Raw genomic sequence first — 18,833 nt, 5'->3', positions numbered from 1 at the left:
CCATCACGCAAAGAGCGCCGCTAATGTCGTTGCAGTTGATGCCCAAACAAGCTTATAGGGAAACCATGAGCATCTCCTGTGCAAGTTGACATCTTCAACAAGCCACCATCTGCAGGAGGTTGTCGCAGCGGCAGCAAGCCGAGCGCTAGCATGCGTGGCTAGTCGCAACCGAGACGGTCAACATACCGCAACCAACTAACATCTACAACCTATATATTGTAGATCATTTCTAGAGGAAACCCACAGCGCCACTATCCACTTGTACCAAGCACCACAACCAAACCCTTTTGTAGAAAACCACAATAGCAGTAGCTATGTGTTGTTGCCACCATCATAGCGAAAGTACCTCACCAAAACATAGGAAGCACCGTGAGTGAATGAGTTGCATTAAAAATATATAGGATCTTGTGATAGCCCTATCAAGAAATGATGTTAAACATTTTGGTTAGATGGGGTGACATTGATACCACAAGTGAGAAATGATAGTGTTGATATCTACTCCCTCCGTTCCAAATTAAATGACACTTTTAATTTTTAGATATCATCTTGACTATTAATCTTATTCATTTTTAAGCAAATAAAAAATAAGTTATTATTAAAATATGTTCAATGATAAAATAAGTCATAATATTTATTAAAAAATTAAATAAGACGAAGAATGAAAGAGATATCTAAAAGTAAAATCGTCATGTATTTTAGGACGGATGGAGTAGTCTCTTAATACTGCACTCTAACCTATATCTCAACATTCAATATCCAGATCATCGACGTTGATAGCCTCGCAATGTGTCATGACTAAGGATACTTGTAACAAACCGCAAAAGCATTCACGCCTACTCCCTCTAGTTTCGGACGTCGTTTTGGACAGCGACATGGTCTTAAAAAAACAACACTAACTGTTACTTTTGCTATAAAATATTTATAAAATATAGTTAATATATACTTTTATGAAACTATATTTTCAGATGAATCTACTTACATCACTTTTATATTTTCAAACTTACCAAAAAGAAATTTTTTGTAGTTAAAATTAAAAATATTTGACTTAAGGTGACCTCAAAACGACATCCTTTAGAAACCGGAGAGCATGTGCATTGTGCAAATGCAAAACGTAGCTACACATTCCCCAGGTAAAGTAAAAACTACTTTTTAGCTTTAGGTAGCAGCTCCAAATTCGTGTAAGGTATGAAACAGTCTGCTCAGATTCGGTGGTCTGCAGCTCAAAATGGGAGACACGTTTCGCTAAAATTTGGCTTAAACTGATGCTTATCTTGGCACAGCAGGATTGTGAGAAGATTTATCCGAATCTGGGAACAACTTCACCCCTAATTTCTCAAAACCAAAAAGCAAGACAAAATTAGATCTTATTTCACCCATTGTTCTGGCCCCAGACCAAATACTACCTAAGTTTCTAAGGCCAAAAGGATTTAATATAAGAATGTGATAAAAAATATATATACAGATAAAAAGAATTATATACATACATAATTACTCTCTCCATTCTAAATTATAAGTCGCTTTGACTTTTTTAGTTCATCCATTTTGCTATCTATCTAGACACATCATTTATCTAGATACATAGCAAAATATATGTACCAAAAGAGTCAAAGCGACTTATAATTTGGAACAAAGGGGTATCTCCCACTCTTCCTAGAAGAATTACAAACATGCCAAATGAATCGTGAAGGTGGGACGTTTGTCATAGAAAAATTCAATCACAAAGAAACAATATAAATCCACCCTTGGACAACATTTTGAGGCTAATCCCAGCACTGCCGCAAATCACATTATCAAGTACTCCGCACATGCTGATTTTTTTCTTTTTTTTTTGACAAAACTCATACATGCTAACACTATCACTAATTTCAGTTTCTATTTGCACAACTGAAGCAGTCGGTCTAAAAAACACAAATTTCGTGAGCCTTAACACATTAACACTTGCTCCCTCGGTCGCAAACTATATGCCCATACATGGTTATCTAGACTAGAAGAACAAAACAATCATAATCTAGAACGGTACTAGCTAGTTACCCTTGTCACCTTCCAGAGTAGATAGCTACTCCATGTTGCTGTTTCCAATACCATTGTCTGATGCAATAATTCGATAGCCACCTTCATCCCGTGCCTCACCACCGAAACCAGCAAAAGCTAGATTATTGGCAGTGGTACAGTACCTAGCACGTGCACCCTAAGTGACAGGTCGCCCTCTTCCTCTTCTTCGAACATGAAAGCACACACGTGTCCCGCTTCGATACGGTGGTTCTTGACGAAGAGGGGCCATCCACCAAGAAGCCTTAGTTCTCCATGGACCATTGAGAAGTTGAGCTTACTGCCGAACAGGTCTCTGCCTGCAAAAACTTTGGTCTCACACCCATAGGTACCCAGACGAGCGAATATGTATCGCTTACTGAACTGTCTTGAGAATGCCTACAAAACAATACCAGAAACATAGACAATCAACACCACATCATGCTTGGCATGCTTAGGTGTCGCGCACAACGTACCATCTGTCTCTTGACAATATTAGACTTCTTCATGGTGCAAATGTATGCTGGAATGCCAGAGCCACAGGTACTTGACAAACCAAGTGCAGCTTCTTCTTGCTTCGGCGTAAGTCTTGTGCGGTCACCATACCATAGCTTGGGTTCCACAACTACAAAGTCAAAGGTGAGATCAGCATGTGCATAGTCTACTGTCCTCTTGTTTCTTTATTTAGGCATGGAATAAATATTAAAACCCAATCTAGGTCCTTTTTTGGAAAAAAAAAGAGTCTAAATTACTCCCCTGCATATGGAAGTTGTCTGGATAATGCCTACACAATTTTGTGTTCAATTTACCCCTACAAATCTTTTACTTGATCCAATCTATACCTTAATAAGATTTGTCTTTTTTGTTTATCCCATAAAAGTTGATCTTTTAGTTCAAATTTTATAGGGTGATAATAAATATCATAACTCATGTTAGAAAATACATTACAAATTTTTCATCATAATGTTTTCATATAGTTTTGTATCAGTAGAGTAAATTTATTACTAAGCTACCCAAAACAATGATGAAAATTTCATAATGTATTTTTTCTAACATAAATGATGATATTCTATCCGCCTACAAAATTTGAGCTTGAAACTCAAACTTATACATGGAGAAAAAAAAAGGAATTGGGTAGAATGCACCAACTGAAACATCCGGAGAGGTAAAAAGAACACAAATTTAGTTTAGGGGTTATCCGGACAACTTTCCTGTGAGGAGTAATTCCTTTATTTTTTTGCATCTAAACTATATGATCAACATCACTGTCACTCTCTAAGCAAACAATTAATTACGTTCTGTTTGTTGACACCTTCATTCAAAATCAAGCTATAATGGCCTACTGGGCTTAGCAAATTGTTGAACTATAATTGTTCAAGTGCATTTGCGCTTTACTCAATCAGCATAATCATTCACCATTTCGACTCAAACCATCTCACAAAGGCATTCAATTTTCTTGACTGCAGTAAAACTGATCAGTGGTCACTTTCTCTTACTTCTTTCTCCGTTACATATTGCATTCTAAATTGTCATGGAGCTCAAATAATCCAGTTGTGAGTCAAGACACTAAGGGGGTGTTTGGTTGAGGAATCACCTCATCCTATATGAGGTGGTGTATATCATGACTTCATGAGTTCATCCCATGGTTTTGGTTGAATGACTCCATTCATCATAGTGGGAAGGTGATGGATCACCCCATTAGTCAAACCAAACGCACCCTAAGTCTATTCTACACCCTAGGTCACCTCATTGGCTCAGACTATTTGCCCTTGGAATCTGCAATGAGTCATCCTTTAAATAAAGCATTGAACTAATCAGGCAGAAAGGACTTAATAACAAAAACTGATCCACTAATTATCACTGACCTGGTGCAAAGCCAGTACTACCTTGGGCTTCCATCACTCTTCCTTTCGGTGGTGTCCGCTGATCTCCCTGACCCACAAATTTTATCAAGAGCAAAGGCTTCCATAAGAGGCTACAATACAAATCTTTTTATTGATAGGAACGTAGAGAGGTACTGGTTGCATCCATCAGAAACACAAAGTCCAGAAATGGGATAAGCACCTCAGTAATTTTTCTCAGGTTCATAACCTCACTCAGTGATACTCACATCTAGGATTGGCACAGCTGCAGGTAAGTGCAGCCCAGCTCAACCGCAAGGTGGTCTACAAACTAGTCACGAATAGATAATGCTCACAGCAATGTGGACAGTCACACTTACAACAAGAAAAGGCATAGAAGAAAATAAGACTGCAACATTGGAAGCTAATGATGAATCAAACCAATCAACTGGCCAACTGGGAGAACAAGGCGTTCAATTTGATACACAAGAACTACCAATTAGCAACAACACCATCACCCCAGAACCCTATTTAGAAGCCTGCTACAAAACCCACCAACAATTGAAATCACCTATTCTAACAAATCAAATCAAGAAAAGAAATCGATTTCAGAACTGTAGCCTGTAGGTCTGTAACAACATCAAGATGCTCCCATTGGAATATTAAAAGATACAGCCCCCAACATTCTGAATCACCTAATGCAACAAACCGACTTAAAGAAAGAAACTAATTTCAAGATTTCCATCATTCATAACATTCTAAGATATAGCCTAACATTTTGAGTGACCTACTGCACCAAAGTCTCCCTGGAAAGAAAATCCAAAATCTTGCTATTGCAACATTTAAGCACACAATCCTCGGCATTCGATATCACCTATTGCAAGGAAAAAAAATTGGCACACAAGTTTTCTTTTCTCAAAAACACAGGAGACCTAAGAAGAAAGAAAGGGGCTAGAGCCCTACAACACACGCCACACACGCCCCTCAGCTCAGAGTTTTACATTCACACCAGACAGTGGCAGACCAGCAGTGCACCAGAGTGGCTACTTGGGTTGCCCTGTGCAGCCCTCACAGCATGCTGGTCTCCGTGACTGTTACCCAATCTTTTGGCCACTTTTTGGCATGCTGTCCTCCATGGCTATTCCCCAACTCTTTGGCCACTATCTGGCCCTCCGGTACTGGTGAAAATGCTCAGTGCTGTACCCCTTAACCAGATCCAGACTGGGGAGGGCTGCTAGAGTTTAGAGAGAGAGAGAGAGCACACCATTGTTCCCTGAAGCTTGCAAGGGTTCCCAACGAACATTCTTTGCAGGGGATTGAAAAGTGGCGGAGCTCGTCGATTTTTATGCCTATGGCCACTATCACGGCATATATAGTATAGCACCTGCACTAGGTTAAGGTACCGCTCACACAGAGTTTTTTTTTTTTTTTTGAGAATCGCTCACAAAGAGTCTAAACTGAGTTTAATACCGAAAGGTAACAAAACTAGCTTATAAATAGCAGAGAACTGGTCGTATGATTGACATCGGAGCAGGAGAGAGAAAAAAGAAGGATTTTAATGTCTTGGTCCTCTTCATTGTGCAACTCTATAAAAATCGGTCTAATCAAATAATCATTCAATAATTCTTATATCAGGAAGAGTTCAACATTAACATAGAACTTAGATTAAGAACTAGAATGGGAAAATTTACCAAGACTCAGAAATCACAACAGTTGGTAGGAGACCAGGAGAGGGAGAGAGGGAGAGCAGACGAGACCCCACGCGAACACACGGCCACGCGCGGAGCCGAAGACACCAGGTCGCCGGCCGGCCGGCGGTCGCAGCTCGCGCTCGGCCAGCCAATGCAGGCCGCCGGCCGCGGCCAGGCGCCGGACGACAGGAGCAGACGAGCAGGATGGCGACCGGTGGGGGACGGGGGGAGCCGCTGGGCCACGCGTGGTAGAGGACCGTGGCGGTCGGCGGGAGGGCGGACCGGTGGCCGGATAGGGTTAGCAAGCACTCAGCGCTCGCGAGTCGCGACGGGGTTCGGCGAGGAGGAAGCGGAACAAACGAACAGCAGTCGAACAGGACGACCGGACGAGCGCTCGCGAGTAAGGCCGGGGCCTTGTTTACTTCCAATTTTTTTTTTTTTTTTTGCAAAATAAGAATAGTAGCACTTTCGTTTATATTTGATAAATATTGTCCAATTATAAGCTAGCTAGGCTCAAAAGATTTATCTCGTTAATTCCGACCAAACTGTGCAATTAGTTTTTATTTTTATCTATAATTAATACTTCATGCATACGTGTAAAGATACGATGTGATGGGGAATCTGAAAAATTTTGTAAAATTTTTAGGGAACTAAACAAGGCCCGACTGAGGCGCATTTTTGGCTCATTGTTTGAAACCATGCCAGAACACTACGGCCTTGTTTGGCGTTGTTATTATTGGCGCCAAGGTTACACAACAACACAAGCCTTATTGGCGCCAAGATCGTTGCACCAACACATGTGTGGAACTGACGTGACATGCATCTTGGCGCCGTTATCATTGGCACCAGTGTTATCATTGACACAACTATGCTAGGTTCTCCTCTGACTAGAGACCTCTCCGCTCAAAGTTTGACGAGTTGGAGCACGCCCATATGGTGGTGGATAGCGACGGACTACGTTGTTGAAGAGCGACGGACGAGGGCCCTGCAGCGGTGGCAAGCCCTTCACCGTTTACCACAGGTTCTAGAGGCCTTGACAGCGTGACTGTCAAGAGGTGAACAATTGGGAGTTAGGAGGGTGAGGTCAACCGAAGGATAGACAAGTTTAACAAAAGCCACGAAAGTCTAGGAATTTTTTATTTTAATAAATAACAAAAAAAACACTCCGTTCATCCAAAATTACAAGACATTATAGTTTATATACAGATAGTTTATGATGTATATTTAGATATACACTATGTAGATACATATGGTAAAGTGCTCCAACATTATTACCTAAAGACCAATACCTAATTCGTAGGAAATGATGGGTTTAGAAGGATATTTTCCCTTTCCAACTACTCACTCTGACCTGAAATAGAGTGTATCGTTAAAATTTGTATTGTAATACAATACATTCTACATAATGACTATATTTCAATTTTACAAGGTTTGTTAAAAATAAACCCATGATTCGAGGAGAAACTTTATAATTAGAATAATTTATGATTATATGCGTGCATTTGAATGTTTTTAAGTTATCTTATAAATTTTATAGATGCACTGTATTGCATGACAGAGGAGTAGGGCAGCAGCGGAGAAGAGAGAAATAGATGGCCGAGTTGGGCCAAGAAAATGAGATGGTCTGACGTTGTTTTTTGTTCCAAAAAATATGCACATGATTTGACGTTCTATTTAAAATTTCCAGTATTCAAACTAGGTTCGAATCCCATTCAAAACCGATCCGAAGCCTGTTTGAATACTGGGACTGTTTTGAATGGAAAGTCTATCCATTCAAAACAGATTTCCAAATCGAACTATTGTGCGGCCGCAGTAAAAGATGCCTGGCCACCCCACACACTTGTCATCAAGAAGAGGTTTGGGATCAGAACAACCAAACACTAGTTGCTGGCTGGAGGTCCTCCCAAAGTCCCACTCGTCGGTGGTGCCGCCTGCCGCCTGCCGGTGCCGGGCGGCGCGTCTTATTCGCGCTTCGATGACTACTGGCAAGGTACCGCCCGCCACACGCGGCCGTCGTCGTTTGGTACCACGTCGCCTGCTGCATGTCCACGAGAGCCATGGCCATGCCCATGCCACTGATCGATGCCAAAGACGGACGCGTTTCACCACTCCAGCGCGCAGCGCGATAGGCTGTTCGTTTTAGGTTTATCCGTCAAATTTACCTGACGTTCAGTAGTACTTTTCTTTCACAATAAATCATTTAGTCATCGCTTTTCCACATCCATTTCTCTATACAACAGGTTTACAGAGGCAGATCACGATGCGTCGTCGACCTGAAATCCTGATGAGCGTAGCCTTTTGCATGTGTAACTACTGCTCTGCTGCTCTTCCTACGACGATGCTTCCATGTGCACGCACGACAGCGCGATCGAGCGTCCGGCCGACGATGATCCAACGAAGCAGCGAGCTCGATCAGCTCACGCCCCAGTCGCAGATCTCCGCGCGCAGAGGAAGAAGTTGCGAGAGCCGAGGTCCAGCACCTTCTCCTCCAGCCTCAAACCTGACAAGAATTCCAAAGAATCGACCGACCGTCAGTTTGTCATCATATGATGGATGCAATGAAACTTTCATTCTTCAGATTATTATTAAAGATGCAAGCAAAGCAAGAAAGGCGGCATGTGCGCGTGGACTGTGCCTCGTTGCCTGTGCGTGCAAGCAAAGCAAAAAGCAGAGAGCAGACAGCAGAGTGCAGTAGGAGGTTGGTGCACGTACTCTCGAGCGAGTACTTGTTGAGATGGAGCTCGAAGCCGTCGGTGGCGTCGGCGGGCGTCCCGGTCTGGAGCGGCGGGCGGCGGCCCTCGCGGACGTAGGCGGCGACGGCGGCGCGCACGAGGTCGGCGACGGTGGCGTCGGCGTCCAGCACGAGGTGGACGGGCCACAGGCTGCGGTCCACCGTCACGTTCACCAGCAGCTTCGTCAGCCGCCTGTCGTCCCTGTTCCTGCCCGTCGTCGTCGTCGTCGGCGCCGGGCGAAACAGCGGCTCCATGCGCTGCAGCAGCAGGCGGTGGGGCTCTGTCGTTGTCTCGCCGCCTCGGTGCATCGCCGCCAGTGCCTGGGTGGAGCCGGTCGGCATGGCGGGGGATGGTTCGCTCTTGTATGTGTTGGGGGCGTGGAGGTGAGAACGCGGGGTCGATGGAGGTGAGTCAGTGCGTGCATGTGCGGGCGGCGGTGGCGGTGGTGGACTGGTGGTGGTGGGGGGTTCGTGGATGGAGACGGCGAGCGGGCAGGCGGGGAAGATATAGGAGGTCCACCGAGTACTTGGTCGCCGCGGCGAGCGCGATTGTTAGGCAGGGCACGCCTCGCCTGATGACACGGCTAGTGTATGCATCTGAAGTCTGAACCACGTGTGGCTGGTTGCAGAGCATCACGTATGGTATGTGTATGTGTTCGTGGCCAAATGAGTGAAGGATTCCTACGACCACCACTGCTGCTGCCTGCATGCGCTGATGGGAAACAAGTTGACGGCCACTAGCCACAGAGTGCAGGCACAGACAAGCTGGGAAATCACCATCATCGTCAGATTCTTCACAGATCGGAGGCGCGCGCGAAGGCGAAGAGGAGGCGAGACGGGAGTGGTCGAGTGGAGTGCAGAGGTGTCGCTTCGCGGGTGGACGCGACGCGGCATGGCGCGGCGCTGGGCCTGGTGCACCGCTGCACGCCACGCGTTCCAATCCAAGACGACTACCGGGCCGGCACCAGGCAGTAGAGTAGCCGTAGTGTCCGGCTGCCCTCTCTCATCTCATCCAGGGTTAACCGGGGGAGGCGCGCGTGGGCGCGCTGCATTTGCCTTGTGCCTACGTCGGCGAGTCGCGCGCGGCAGACGAGTCCCGAGACGCCGAACGGGCCTTGTCGTCCGGCCGCCGTCCAAAATCTGGTAGGACGCCGAGGCTGCTTTCGCGGAGCGGCGGGGAGTTGGGACTGTGGATGGAAACCCAGATTTGCACCGGGGCACGCACGCGGTGACAGTCCACAGGCACAACAGCACCATGCGCGCAGCACGTGTGCTCGTGTGTGTACTCTACTCCTCCTAGGTGTTGGCCGCGCGCAGGCGCAGGGGGCGAGTCGTGCACGGCATCAGCTCTGGCCAAACTCCACGGGGCGGGGGGTGTCCGCAAGCCACAGGAAAGTTGTACCGGAGCACGCTGAAATTATAGATTTTTTTATTATTTTAGTATATTTAATACAAATTTTCATAACGGTACTTATATAAAAATCGTCTTCTCTGTACTACTTCCTTAGTTTCTTATTTTTGAATTATAACCTGTTGCAACTTTGTTTAAAGTTAAATTTTGACTAAATTTATATAATACCGCTAAATATCCACAATAACAGTTAGTGCCTGAAGTGTGAAGTCTCTATAGGACATGTCACATGTGTGCTCATAATAGAATTATTCAAACATGTAAATAATGATATGTTTTTTCTTTTTAAAAGTTGTGAACTAATTTGACCTGTACAAAGCTAAAGTTAAATATAATTTGGAATACAAGTGTATGATTTTACTCTTTCCATCTCAAATAATCAGCTTCCGAATTTTCTAAGTCAATGTGTAAAGTTCGATAAAATTTGTTGGGAGAAAATTCATTAGCTATAAAACAAAATTAATTCCATTAGATACAGAAATATATTTTTATAGTTTACTTATTTGGTCTTATATGGATTTTGTGCCATCTACGGATGTGATCTCTTGAAGTCGTCCACAGGAGGACGACGGAGCGTTATTTTTTATAAACTTTGTGGAATATTTTTTTAATAAAAAAAATCCGAATGAAAGTGTATTAAAGAAAAAAAGAAAATTCCACGGCTCGGTTTGATCTGCTCTTGTGCCGGCCCAAATGTTTGTGTATACCGGTATGGGCCGAAAAACCTGAAAAGTCCACAGCCCCTCACCGGTCCGGCCCATATGTTTTCTTCCTTCGCCTGCTCCCCTCCACTTCAACCGACCTTCCCTTCTCCAACTTTACCAAGCCGGCCCAGCCCAGACCAGCCCATCCGAAGAGGCAACACGCGCTGTGCCTCTCGAATCTCTCCGACCGCGAGGGGCACCACCGGTCGGTCGCCGCCGGTGCTGCGGCCGCGAGGAACTTGCGTGGGGCGACGCGCCCGGCTGCTTGGGCAACTGGGCGGAGCAGTCGGGTCGGCTACCGCCGGCTGGTCTTCTAAGTAGGAACCTCTTCCGGCGGGGGTGTCAGGTCTGAGCTGATTGGGGATCCGGCACCGCATCGCCAGGAGGGGATAGCCAGCCATGGCAGCGAGGCAGCCGCCGCCTTCGTCTGCCTCCGCGCCCGCCGCGGGGCTCTCCATGAAGGAGTACCTCAAGAGGTACCAGTCAGGCCCGGGCGCTGACGGCGACCAGAAGAAGGCGAAGAAGAAGACGAAGAAGAAGCCCAAGCCCACCGCTGGAGGAGGCGGGGTGCTCATCGTTGACGAGGACCCCGTGTGGCAGAAGCCCGTGCAGGTGGAGGAGGAGCCCGCGTCGTCAGGTGCGTTGCCGTCCTGAACCCCCGAAACCCTAAATCGTAGCGCGTGCTCTGGATGGATTGGTGGTGGAATTCTGAATTTGGGGTCGCTCTCGTGGTTGCAGGTGACGAGAAGCCTCTGGTTGACGAGGACATCGAGGTGAAGCGGATGCGTCGCCTGGAGGCGATACGCGCGGCAAGGCCGTACAATGCTATTGCCGAGGACGGCAGTGGGTGGGTTACCGTGGCCGCCCCGGAAGAGCAGGGCGGTGGGTCCACCCGCCAGCTCAGGAACGACACGCCGTCGCCAGAGCAGGGAGGTGCTGTGAGGGAGGACCTTTCTCCTGTGCGGCGGAGGCAGCGGCGTGACACACCCTCACCTGTGCAGGGTGATGCTGCTGGAAAGGATTTGTCACCACCGAGACAGAGGCGGAGACGCCAGGACACGCCATCACCAAAGGGCAGTGGTGCAGGGGACCAGGATGATATGTCACCACCACGGAAGTCTAGGCGGAAAAAAGACCCTTCACCACCAAGGAAGGGTGCTCGTCATATCTCTGAGGAGCCCCAGGATACCTCGCCACCCAGGAGACGTAGGAGACATGATTCAGAGGAGCCCCAGGACACCTTGCTACCAAGGAGGCGTGTGAGACATGATTCGGTGGAGTCTGAAGACATTTCTCCACCTCGGCGACGGACACGGCAGGACTCAGAGGGGCCTGAAGACATCTCACCACCACGGAGGAGCAAGCACCAGGACCCTGAAGACATCTCACCACCACGGAGGAGGAAACACCAGGACCCTGAAGACATCTCACCACCACGGAGGAGGAAGCACCAGGACCCTGAAGACATCTCACCACCACGGAGGAGGACGCACCAGGACCCTGATGGTGATTTGTCACCCCCAAGAAGAAATAATTTGGGGCAAAGTCACAAATCTGCAACGGATGAGTTATCTCCACGTAAGAAGAGAGACACTTCTCCCTCAAGGAATAGTAAAAAGGAAAGAGCCTCAAAACACGTGATGAAAGCTGGACTGATGACAGCAGAGGAAGTTAAAGAGGACATAAGAAAGATTAAGGAGACTGAGATGGCTAAGTGAGTGACAACTTCACATCTTGGAACAGAGATGCTTGCCATTGATTTAAATTTGTAATATGTTTATTTGTCATTTTGTTATTAGGTTTGCGTCACAGGATCCTTCGCTGGTTGGGAAAGGTGCAAAGGCAGTATTCAGAGATAAGGAAGGTATAGGATGAATGCAGTATGCACATTGTACAGCTGTGTATTGGCTGTTTACCCATATAATCATTCTAGTTTCTTATGCTAACATTGTTTTGTGATGTTTTCCAGGAAGGCGGATAAGTGAAGAAGAAATGCGCAAGGCAAAGGAACCTGAGAAGCCAAAGGTAGATAGATATTCTTCAATGAATTTCTATTTTCTAGTCTTATGTTTCTCGTCCTCTCTCGCCTCTGAAATATTCTGTAGCTATTTGAATTGCAATTTGCAAATATGGCTCTACCTGTACAGTTCATAGATTGGGAACAACTTCTTCTGCAACTTATTTATCTTGAACCCTGACTTTGTGTAAATTAGGACATAGTTCTTTTTTTTTCTGAAAATGAATTAATAAGTATGTCATGAAACTTCTTTCTTTCTGCCGGTGTCATGAAGTGGAATTTTCTCTAAGCGCCAAATGATCAACTGTTCATATGATTAGGATGTACAACAGTCAACAGGACACCAAATTACTGACAAATTAGCTTATTGTCAACAGCTACCCACACTTATAGTACTAGTGTTAACAGTCAAAACAGAGTGAAGGCTTATGACTGCAATTTAACCACTCTGGTACTTGTATTGTAACTATCTGTCCAAAAGCTCATTTTAGCTAATGCCCCATGTTGTACTTATTGGCAGGAAATACATATAGAATGGGGTAAAGGGTTGGTTCAGAAACGAGAAGCTGAGGCTAGATTAAAAGAGATTGAAGCTGAGAAGAAGAAACCTTTTGCTCGAACAAGGTACTTAGGATATGGTGCCTATTTCTCTTTCCTCTATCTACTCTTTGTCCAATTGAATGTGAATCTGTCTAACCTTCTTTTGCGTGTATTTGATGTTGAACTTTTTCTGCTTGCAGGGATGACCCTGAGCTTGACAATATGCTAAAAGAAAGAATCCGATGGGGTGATCCTATGGCTCATCTAGTCAAGGTAACTGCACTGCTGCAGTATTTGATTTGGAGTGGCTTGGTTCAATCTGTCAACACTTCGTCTATATGTTTGTGGATAATGGCTGATATGTGTGCTAATGCATTGCAGCGGAAAGATCCAGAATTTATTTTGGAAGACTTGGGAGATGATGAAAAGATGAAAGAATCTGGTTTCATAGTACCCCAAAATGTACCTCCTCACAGCTGGCTGAAACGTGGAGTGGATGCTCCTCCAAACCGCTATGGCATAAAACCCGGTCGACATTGGGACGGCGTGGATCGCAGTAATGGTACGTTCCTTGCAATGTCACTATCAACTTTATCTTATAGCCTCATGCAGCATGTGAGTGGTAAAAAAAGATTACTGGGGTTTGAATATCACTACCATGTGTATATGCAGGCTTGTATCACAGTAGTTTAGGATTCACGTTGTGCTTATGTGGAGATTTTGCATGATGTTTCTTTTAAGAGACTGTAGTGTATTGGTTGCAAATATAGATTAGGCCTGTTCAACCATGGTTTAAGCTGGTTTTGGAGACCAGCGCCGATCAAACTGTTTATTGCCAGGTTAGACGGTTAGTTTTGCAGGTTGAGCAGTTTAAGCCCAGTTGTCTCCTTCCTCGAGCACATGCACGGGTTGTCACATGATGCTGACCGTCCCAGAGGTCACTGTTGGCTTCTCCGTGTGTGTGGTGGCTTTGCGCACTGGCCAGGCTTGAACACTGATCATCACCAATTTCTGGTCGACACCACAGAAAAAGCAGCTGCAATTAATGAGTTCACATTGCTGCAATGCCCCTTTCCTCACTATGGCATCGCAAGTAGTTAACAAACTCCTTCCCACGTTGTTTTGACCCTCTATAGGCCTTCCTTCATTCCTCCCAGTTTGTGTTTCGGCAATCATCAGATTGAGGACATGGCTTTGCTGGTTCACTTGCAAACCAGGCAAACCCGTATGAAACCATACATATGGTTTGGTCTGGACTCTGGACTGGTTCTGCAGGTTGTGGTTTCCCACTGCGAACAGGGCTGATATGGATTAGTCATTTGTATGTGACAACTGACAGTAGGAGAAAACTCATCGTTTTAACCTGCCCAACAACTAATAGTCATGTGCCAGGTTTCTGTTTCCTCACACAATTAATCAGTTTGTTCATTTTCATATCAACTAGCTTGTATGATTGTATCCACTAGGTTTTTATGAGCTTGGCAGAATATGCCATCTAGCTATGTGTCCATATAAGAAATGTGTTTTTGAGCTTAACACAATGTGCATTCTCATTAGTGTGAATTTCATTGGGTAGGCTAACCTGGGAGCCCGTTTACAAGTGTTGGCAGAATATTAAATTTCAAGCAAGAAATGTCTGGATGAACATGGTTGGGAAGCATAATATAAACTTTGAAAATACTTGCTATCAGTTTTTCCTTCTGTCATATCTTCCAGTTTCACTACACCAACTTTATCTGGTGTTATTTATGTATCTGCAGGGCATATCTTGCTTGTTGTGTGCTTTCAAAATTGTTATCCTTCTTCCTTGCAAAAAGATAAAAAATAATTGTTATCCTTCTGGACAGCTTGTAAATCTGGTAGCTGGTTCTAATTTCACCTCCACTTTTTGTCTCCAGGGTTTGAGAAGGACATGTTCAAGCTGAAGAATGAGAAGCAAGCAATGGAGCAAGAGGCCTATCTTTGGTCTGTCTCAGATATGTGAGCCCAAATGTTGTCTCTTACGAGAGGAATACTGTGGTCTAAAGGAAGAACGAAGAACCAATGAAGACCTTTCACACGATTTTCTTTTTCTTACACCAAATGACATCTTTAGTGATGCTGTGCTGGTAGCTTGAATATATATTTTTTCCCCTGGAAAGCTCGATGAAGCTGCATTTGTTGGAAATCTCAAATCTGTTACTACCCTTTGTCATCCTTCACATTTTGTAATATAGACGAACGTACTGAAAAAAAAACACAGGTTTTGGAGTAGTTCAAAAGATGAGATTTTACTGTCACTTTCTGGTTTCGATGTGTATAGCTTGTCTTAGCAGCTGTCGCTGTTTAAATTGTGGAGTATTTGAGAGTCCCTAAGGCCTTGTTCGTTTTAGCTGGATTGGCCTGTTTTAGGCCCGTTTCTGGCGGATTGCTGCGGTCCCTTTTTAATCCAGATGTGAATGGGAATGTACGTTTTTAACCCGGTGAATGGAGCAATCAAGATACGTTCAATAAGGCATGCGCTGTTTTGAGAGAGAATTGCACTGCAAGGTGCAGCTTTGGAATTCCCTCGACTTAAGCCATTGCAGCACTTGAACAACCCCCCACCCCCCACAAAATTCAACCATTTGTAGTTCTCCCCTGTTTTAACCGTGCATGTTTTTTTTTGAACACCCCCCAAATTACGCATGTTCCTTTGCCATGGCCTGAGAAGGTGGAGTTTTTTTAAAAAAAACTGGAGATTTACCAGTGCTATTAGTGCTAATCTAATGTGTGACACCGCCGTGACATTGGTAGCCGTTTTGAGGTCTCTGACCGATCCGCGCAACGAAACAACAAACCGTTTTTCCTGTTTCCACGCGTCCACCCACACGCAAGGTCGCGTCGTCGTGAACCCGCGGGCGGAGAAGAAGGGGGACACGCAGGCAGGCACAGCCACCGCTGCCGGCGGCGCGAGATCGAGGAAGGAGGGGATCCCACGCTCCCCTGCCGCGCCGCTCGAGGTCGAGTGCCGAGCGAGATGGTGAACGCCTTCTTCCTCTTTTGCGGCTGCGTGGACCAGGCCAGCGTGGCGGTGGTGGAGAAGTGGGGCCGCTTCCTCCGCCTCGCCGACCCGGGCCTCCACTTCTTCAACCCCTTCGCCGGGGAGTGCGTCGCGGGCGCCCTCACCACCCGCGTCCAGTCCCTCGACGTCCGCGTCGAGACCAAGACCAAGGTCCGTCCGTCTCGCCGCCTTCCCCTTATGATATCCCTCCTGCTCTACTAGGCTTACCTTCTCGATCGCGCGTACACTGCGATTGGTTTCCACACTTTCTAGCCGGATTGCCCGTGTCCCGTTCTTGGAGATCTTGCTTTGCTCGGTGACAGATTTCTCAGTGCTTCCTGTGCTATATTGGTGACTATTGTTGAGATCGGGTGGGATTGCATCGTGCTGGGATTGGGGATCTGTGTTTGGTCCGGCACACCGTCACCACCCGTGTCTCTATTAATTACTTCATTAAGGGGATTGGAATTGCTTCATGGCCTGTGGAGTAGTAGCGGTACCCTGTTTTTGGTAGGCGCAGTTAGTCTAATGCGCGGCTGTGGGATACTGGAAGAACATCGTTGATGGCATTATCCAACAAGTGAACTGTACATATCTAGTATAAATCAGCGCATTAGCAGTACCCTGTTTTTGGTAGAGTAGTTAGTTTAATGCGCCGCTGTGGGATACTGGAAGAACATCGTTGATGGCATTATCCAACAAGTGAACTTTACATATCTAGTATAAATTGGTCAACTGTTGAGTAGCCATTTTTGTGCTTGTTTTCGAAGTATGGCATTTACAACACTATTAACATTTGCCCACCATATGTTTGTCTGCCTCTAGTTCCTTCGCAATGAAGTGAAATATCCTTTGCCTATGGTACTTGTTGCTTCTTTTCTTGTTGAAACAATTGTGTGGCGTCCTCTTCCTTTGCAGGATAATGTCTTTGTCCAGCTGATCTGCACAATTCAGTACCGTGTTGTCAAGGAAAATGCAGATGATGCATTCTATGAGTTGCAGAATCCCCAACAACAAATTCAGGCCTACGTCTTTGATGGTGAAAATTATTAGCACCGAGTTCTTGGTTTTGTACTGTTTCTCTTAATTATAACCTGACACTTGTGTATTTTTTTTATGAAAATAGTTGTCCGGGCCATAGTGCCAAGAATGAATCTGGATGATCTCTTTGAGCAGAAGAATGATGTGGCCAAAGCTGTACTGGAGGAGCTTGAAAAGGTAATTTAGAGGCCTGTTTTAAATACTGGTATGGTAGGGGTTTGGCTTGAAATCATTGATTCTGCTTGCAACTCCAGTGACACACCTTGCCATTCTCCTGGTGATAATTTCAAGGAGTTAACTACTCTGCCTATACTCTGCTTTTGATTCACAATTTGTTTGGTGATTACTGTAGCCCTTGTTTTGTTTTTCTGGTTTGCCCTATGTGTATCCCTACAGTGTAGCTTTGGTTCAGTACATCCTAAACATGCTGTTTCGGTGGACCTCTTTATTTCCAGTACTGGTTTTAGCATGTGTATTAAAAGGACAGTTTCGTAACTATTTGATGAACTTGGTTGTGTGATAAGTACTGTAACGGTCCATAGAAAACCAACATGCTTATCTGTTTTGGCACCATATTTGTTTCCGATGAAATCAGAATCTTGTCTGGTTGATATTTAGCCTTTGTCCGATTCTGTTGCTATTGTTTAGTTTTGTCCTCAGCACATTGTTTCCTCTGTATTATTGGCAATGTCTTGTAGTCTGAGGTTATGTCATCTCTTGAGAGAGTAATCCAATGTTCTACTGTACCTTTTCTTGTATGACCTACCACATATGGCTGTTCTATATCTTACCTGGCAAATTCAATAAACTCTTGCTGTTGTCCAGGTGATGGCAGCTTATGGTTACAGTATTGAGCACATTCTCATGGTCGATATCATCCCTGACGCTGCTGTTCGCAAAGCAATGAACGAAATAAATGCAGGTATTATGCCATTTCTGTGCATGTGAGAATTGCCTCCAGGTTATGCAGCTTGTGAAATGTTTACTGAACTCTGCAGTGTTCCTGTTAAGTTCAAACTTTCTGGTGGTTTAATGCTATCTTCTGTAGACATGCTTCCTTTTTCTATATCCAGTAAGTAGCATTTTCTTTCATTTGCATCTGTGCTCACTTAAGTGATCAACTCCTATCACAGCCCAAAGGCTCCAGCTGGCAAGTGTTTACAAAGGAGAAGCAGAGAAGATTCTTATGGTGAAGAAAGCGGAGGCAGAAGCCGAGGCGAAATACCTTTCTGGTGTCGGTATCGCCAAACAGCGGCAGGCGATAACTGATGGCCTCAGAGAGAACATCCTGAACTTCTCACACTCGGTGTCAGGCACCAGCGCGAAGGAAGTCATGGACCTGATCATGGTCACGCAGTACTTCGACACCATCAAGGAGCTCGGTGATGGCTCCAAGAACACCACGATCTTCATACCCCATGGACCGGGCCACGTGAAGGACATCAGCGAGCAGATCCGCGATGGCATGATGCAAGCCTCAAGTAGCAATGTGTAAATCACCTATAGTCCTACACGTGGATTGGAGGCGTTTCAGCTCGGGATGAGGTCTCGAGTACCATGTTCATAGTATTAGATTGTTATTAGTGGTAAATAATGAGTGCTGGGGCTTTCGGCAAGTCTGGAGTTGTTTGCGGCCTTAAAACTAGTGAGGTTGAATTTTCTGTAAAAAATGTGTTAGCCCGAATGCTCGACCTTACACGTTCTTTCCAGATACAAGTCATAGCGAGCAGAGTTTAATATATAGTGATATCTTTGTGCTGGAAATTATTTACGTGGTTCTACACTTGTACTTCTGTAGTTTTGCATG

General features: G+C 45.4%; 4 protein-coding genes across 6 annotated transcripts; 2 read left to right on the top strand and 2 right to left on the bottom strand.

Annotated features, from left to right (window-relative positions):
- On the bottom strand, positions 1,723-5,952 carry LOC110430715. 2 transcript variants are annotated; one of them, XM_021448570.1, is made up of 4 exons: positions 5,561-5,952; positions 3,894-3,960; positions 2,505-2,653; positions 1,723-2,427 (listed from the first exon to the last, which is right to left on the bottom strand). In XM_021448570.1, the coding sequence occupies exons 2-4, from the start codon at positions 3,925-3,927 to the stop codon at positions 2,149-2,151; spliced, it is 462 nt and encodes a 153-aa protein (XP_021304245.1). In that variant the 5' UTR covers positions 3,928-3,960; positions 5,561-5,952; the 3' UTR covers positions 1,723-2,148. The 2 variants fall into 2 exon arrangements, with proteins under 2 accessions (XP_021304245.1, XP_021304244.1); XM_021448569.1 differs by lacking the exon at positions 5,561-5,952 and adding an exon at positions 5,134-5,554.
- On the bottom strand, positions 7,705-8,975 carry LOC8068411 (uncharacterized protein At4g22758). Its single transcript, XM_002436388.2, has 2 exons — positions 8,273-8,975; positions 7,705-8,060 (listed from the first exon to the last, which is right to left on the bottom strand). The coding sequence occupies exons 1-2, from the start codon at positions 8,631-8,633 to the stop codon at positions 7,978-7,980; spliced, it is 444 nt and encodes a 147-aa protein (XP_002436433.1). The 5' UTR covers positions 8,634-8,975; the 3' UTR covers positions 7,705-7,977.
- Positions 10,544-15,242, top strand: LOC8068410 (BUD13 homolog). 2 transcript variants are annotated; one of them, XM_021450040.1, is made up of 9 exons: positions 10,544-11,043; positions 11,145-11,746; positions 11,789-12,120; positions 12,206-12,270; positions 12,376-12,431; positions 12,944-13,047; positions 13,164-13,236; positions 13,345-13,525; positions 14,862-15,242. In XM_021450040.1, the coding sequence occupies exons 1-9, from the start codon at positions 10,806-10,808 to the stop codon at positions 14,945-14,947; spliced, it is 1,737 nt and encodes a 578-aa protein (XP_021305715.1). In that variant the 5' UTR covers positions 10,544-10,805; the 3' UTR covers positions 14,948-15,242. The 2 variants fall into 2 exon arrangements, with proteins under 2 accessions (XP_021305715.1, XP_021305714.1); XM_021450039.1 differs by having other exon boundaries at positions 11,145-12,120.
- On the top strand, positions 15,732-18,805 carry LOC8068409 (hypersensitive-induced response protein 4). Its single transcript, XM_002437734.2, has 5 exons — positions 15,732-16,156; positions 16,904-17,024; positions 17,112-17,203; positions 17,852-17,948; positions 18,160-18,805. The coding sequence occupies exons 1-5, from the start codon at positions 15,962-15,964 to the stop codon at positions 18,519-18,521; spliced, it is 867 nt and encodes a 288-aa protein (XP_002437779.1). The 5' UTR covers positions 15,732-15,961; the 3' UTR covers positions 18,522-18,805.

Source organism: Sorghum bicolor, chromosome 10 (assembly GCF_000003195.3).
Source record: "Sorghum bicolor cultivar BTx623 chromosome 10, Sorghum_bicolor_NCBIv3, whole genome shotgun sequence".
Lineage (NCBI taxonomy): Eukaryota > Viridiplantae > Streptophyta > Magnoliopsida > Poales > Poaceae > Sorghum > Sorghum bicolor.
This window is presented reverse-complemented; position numbering and strand designations above follow the sequence as displayed.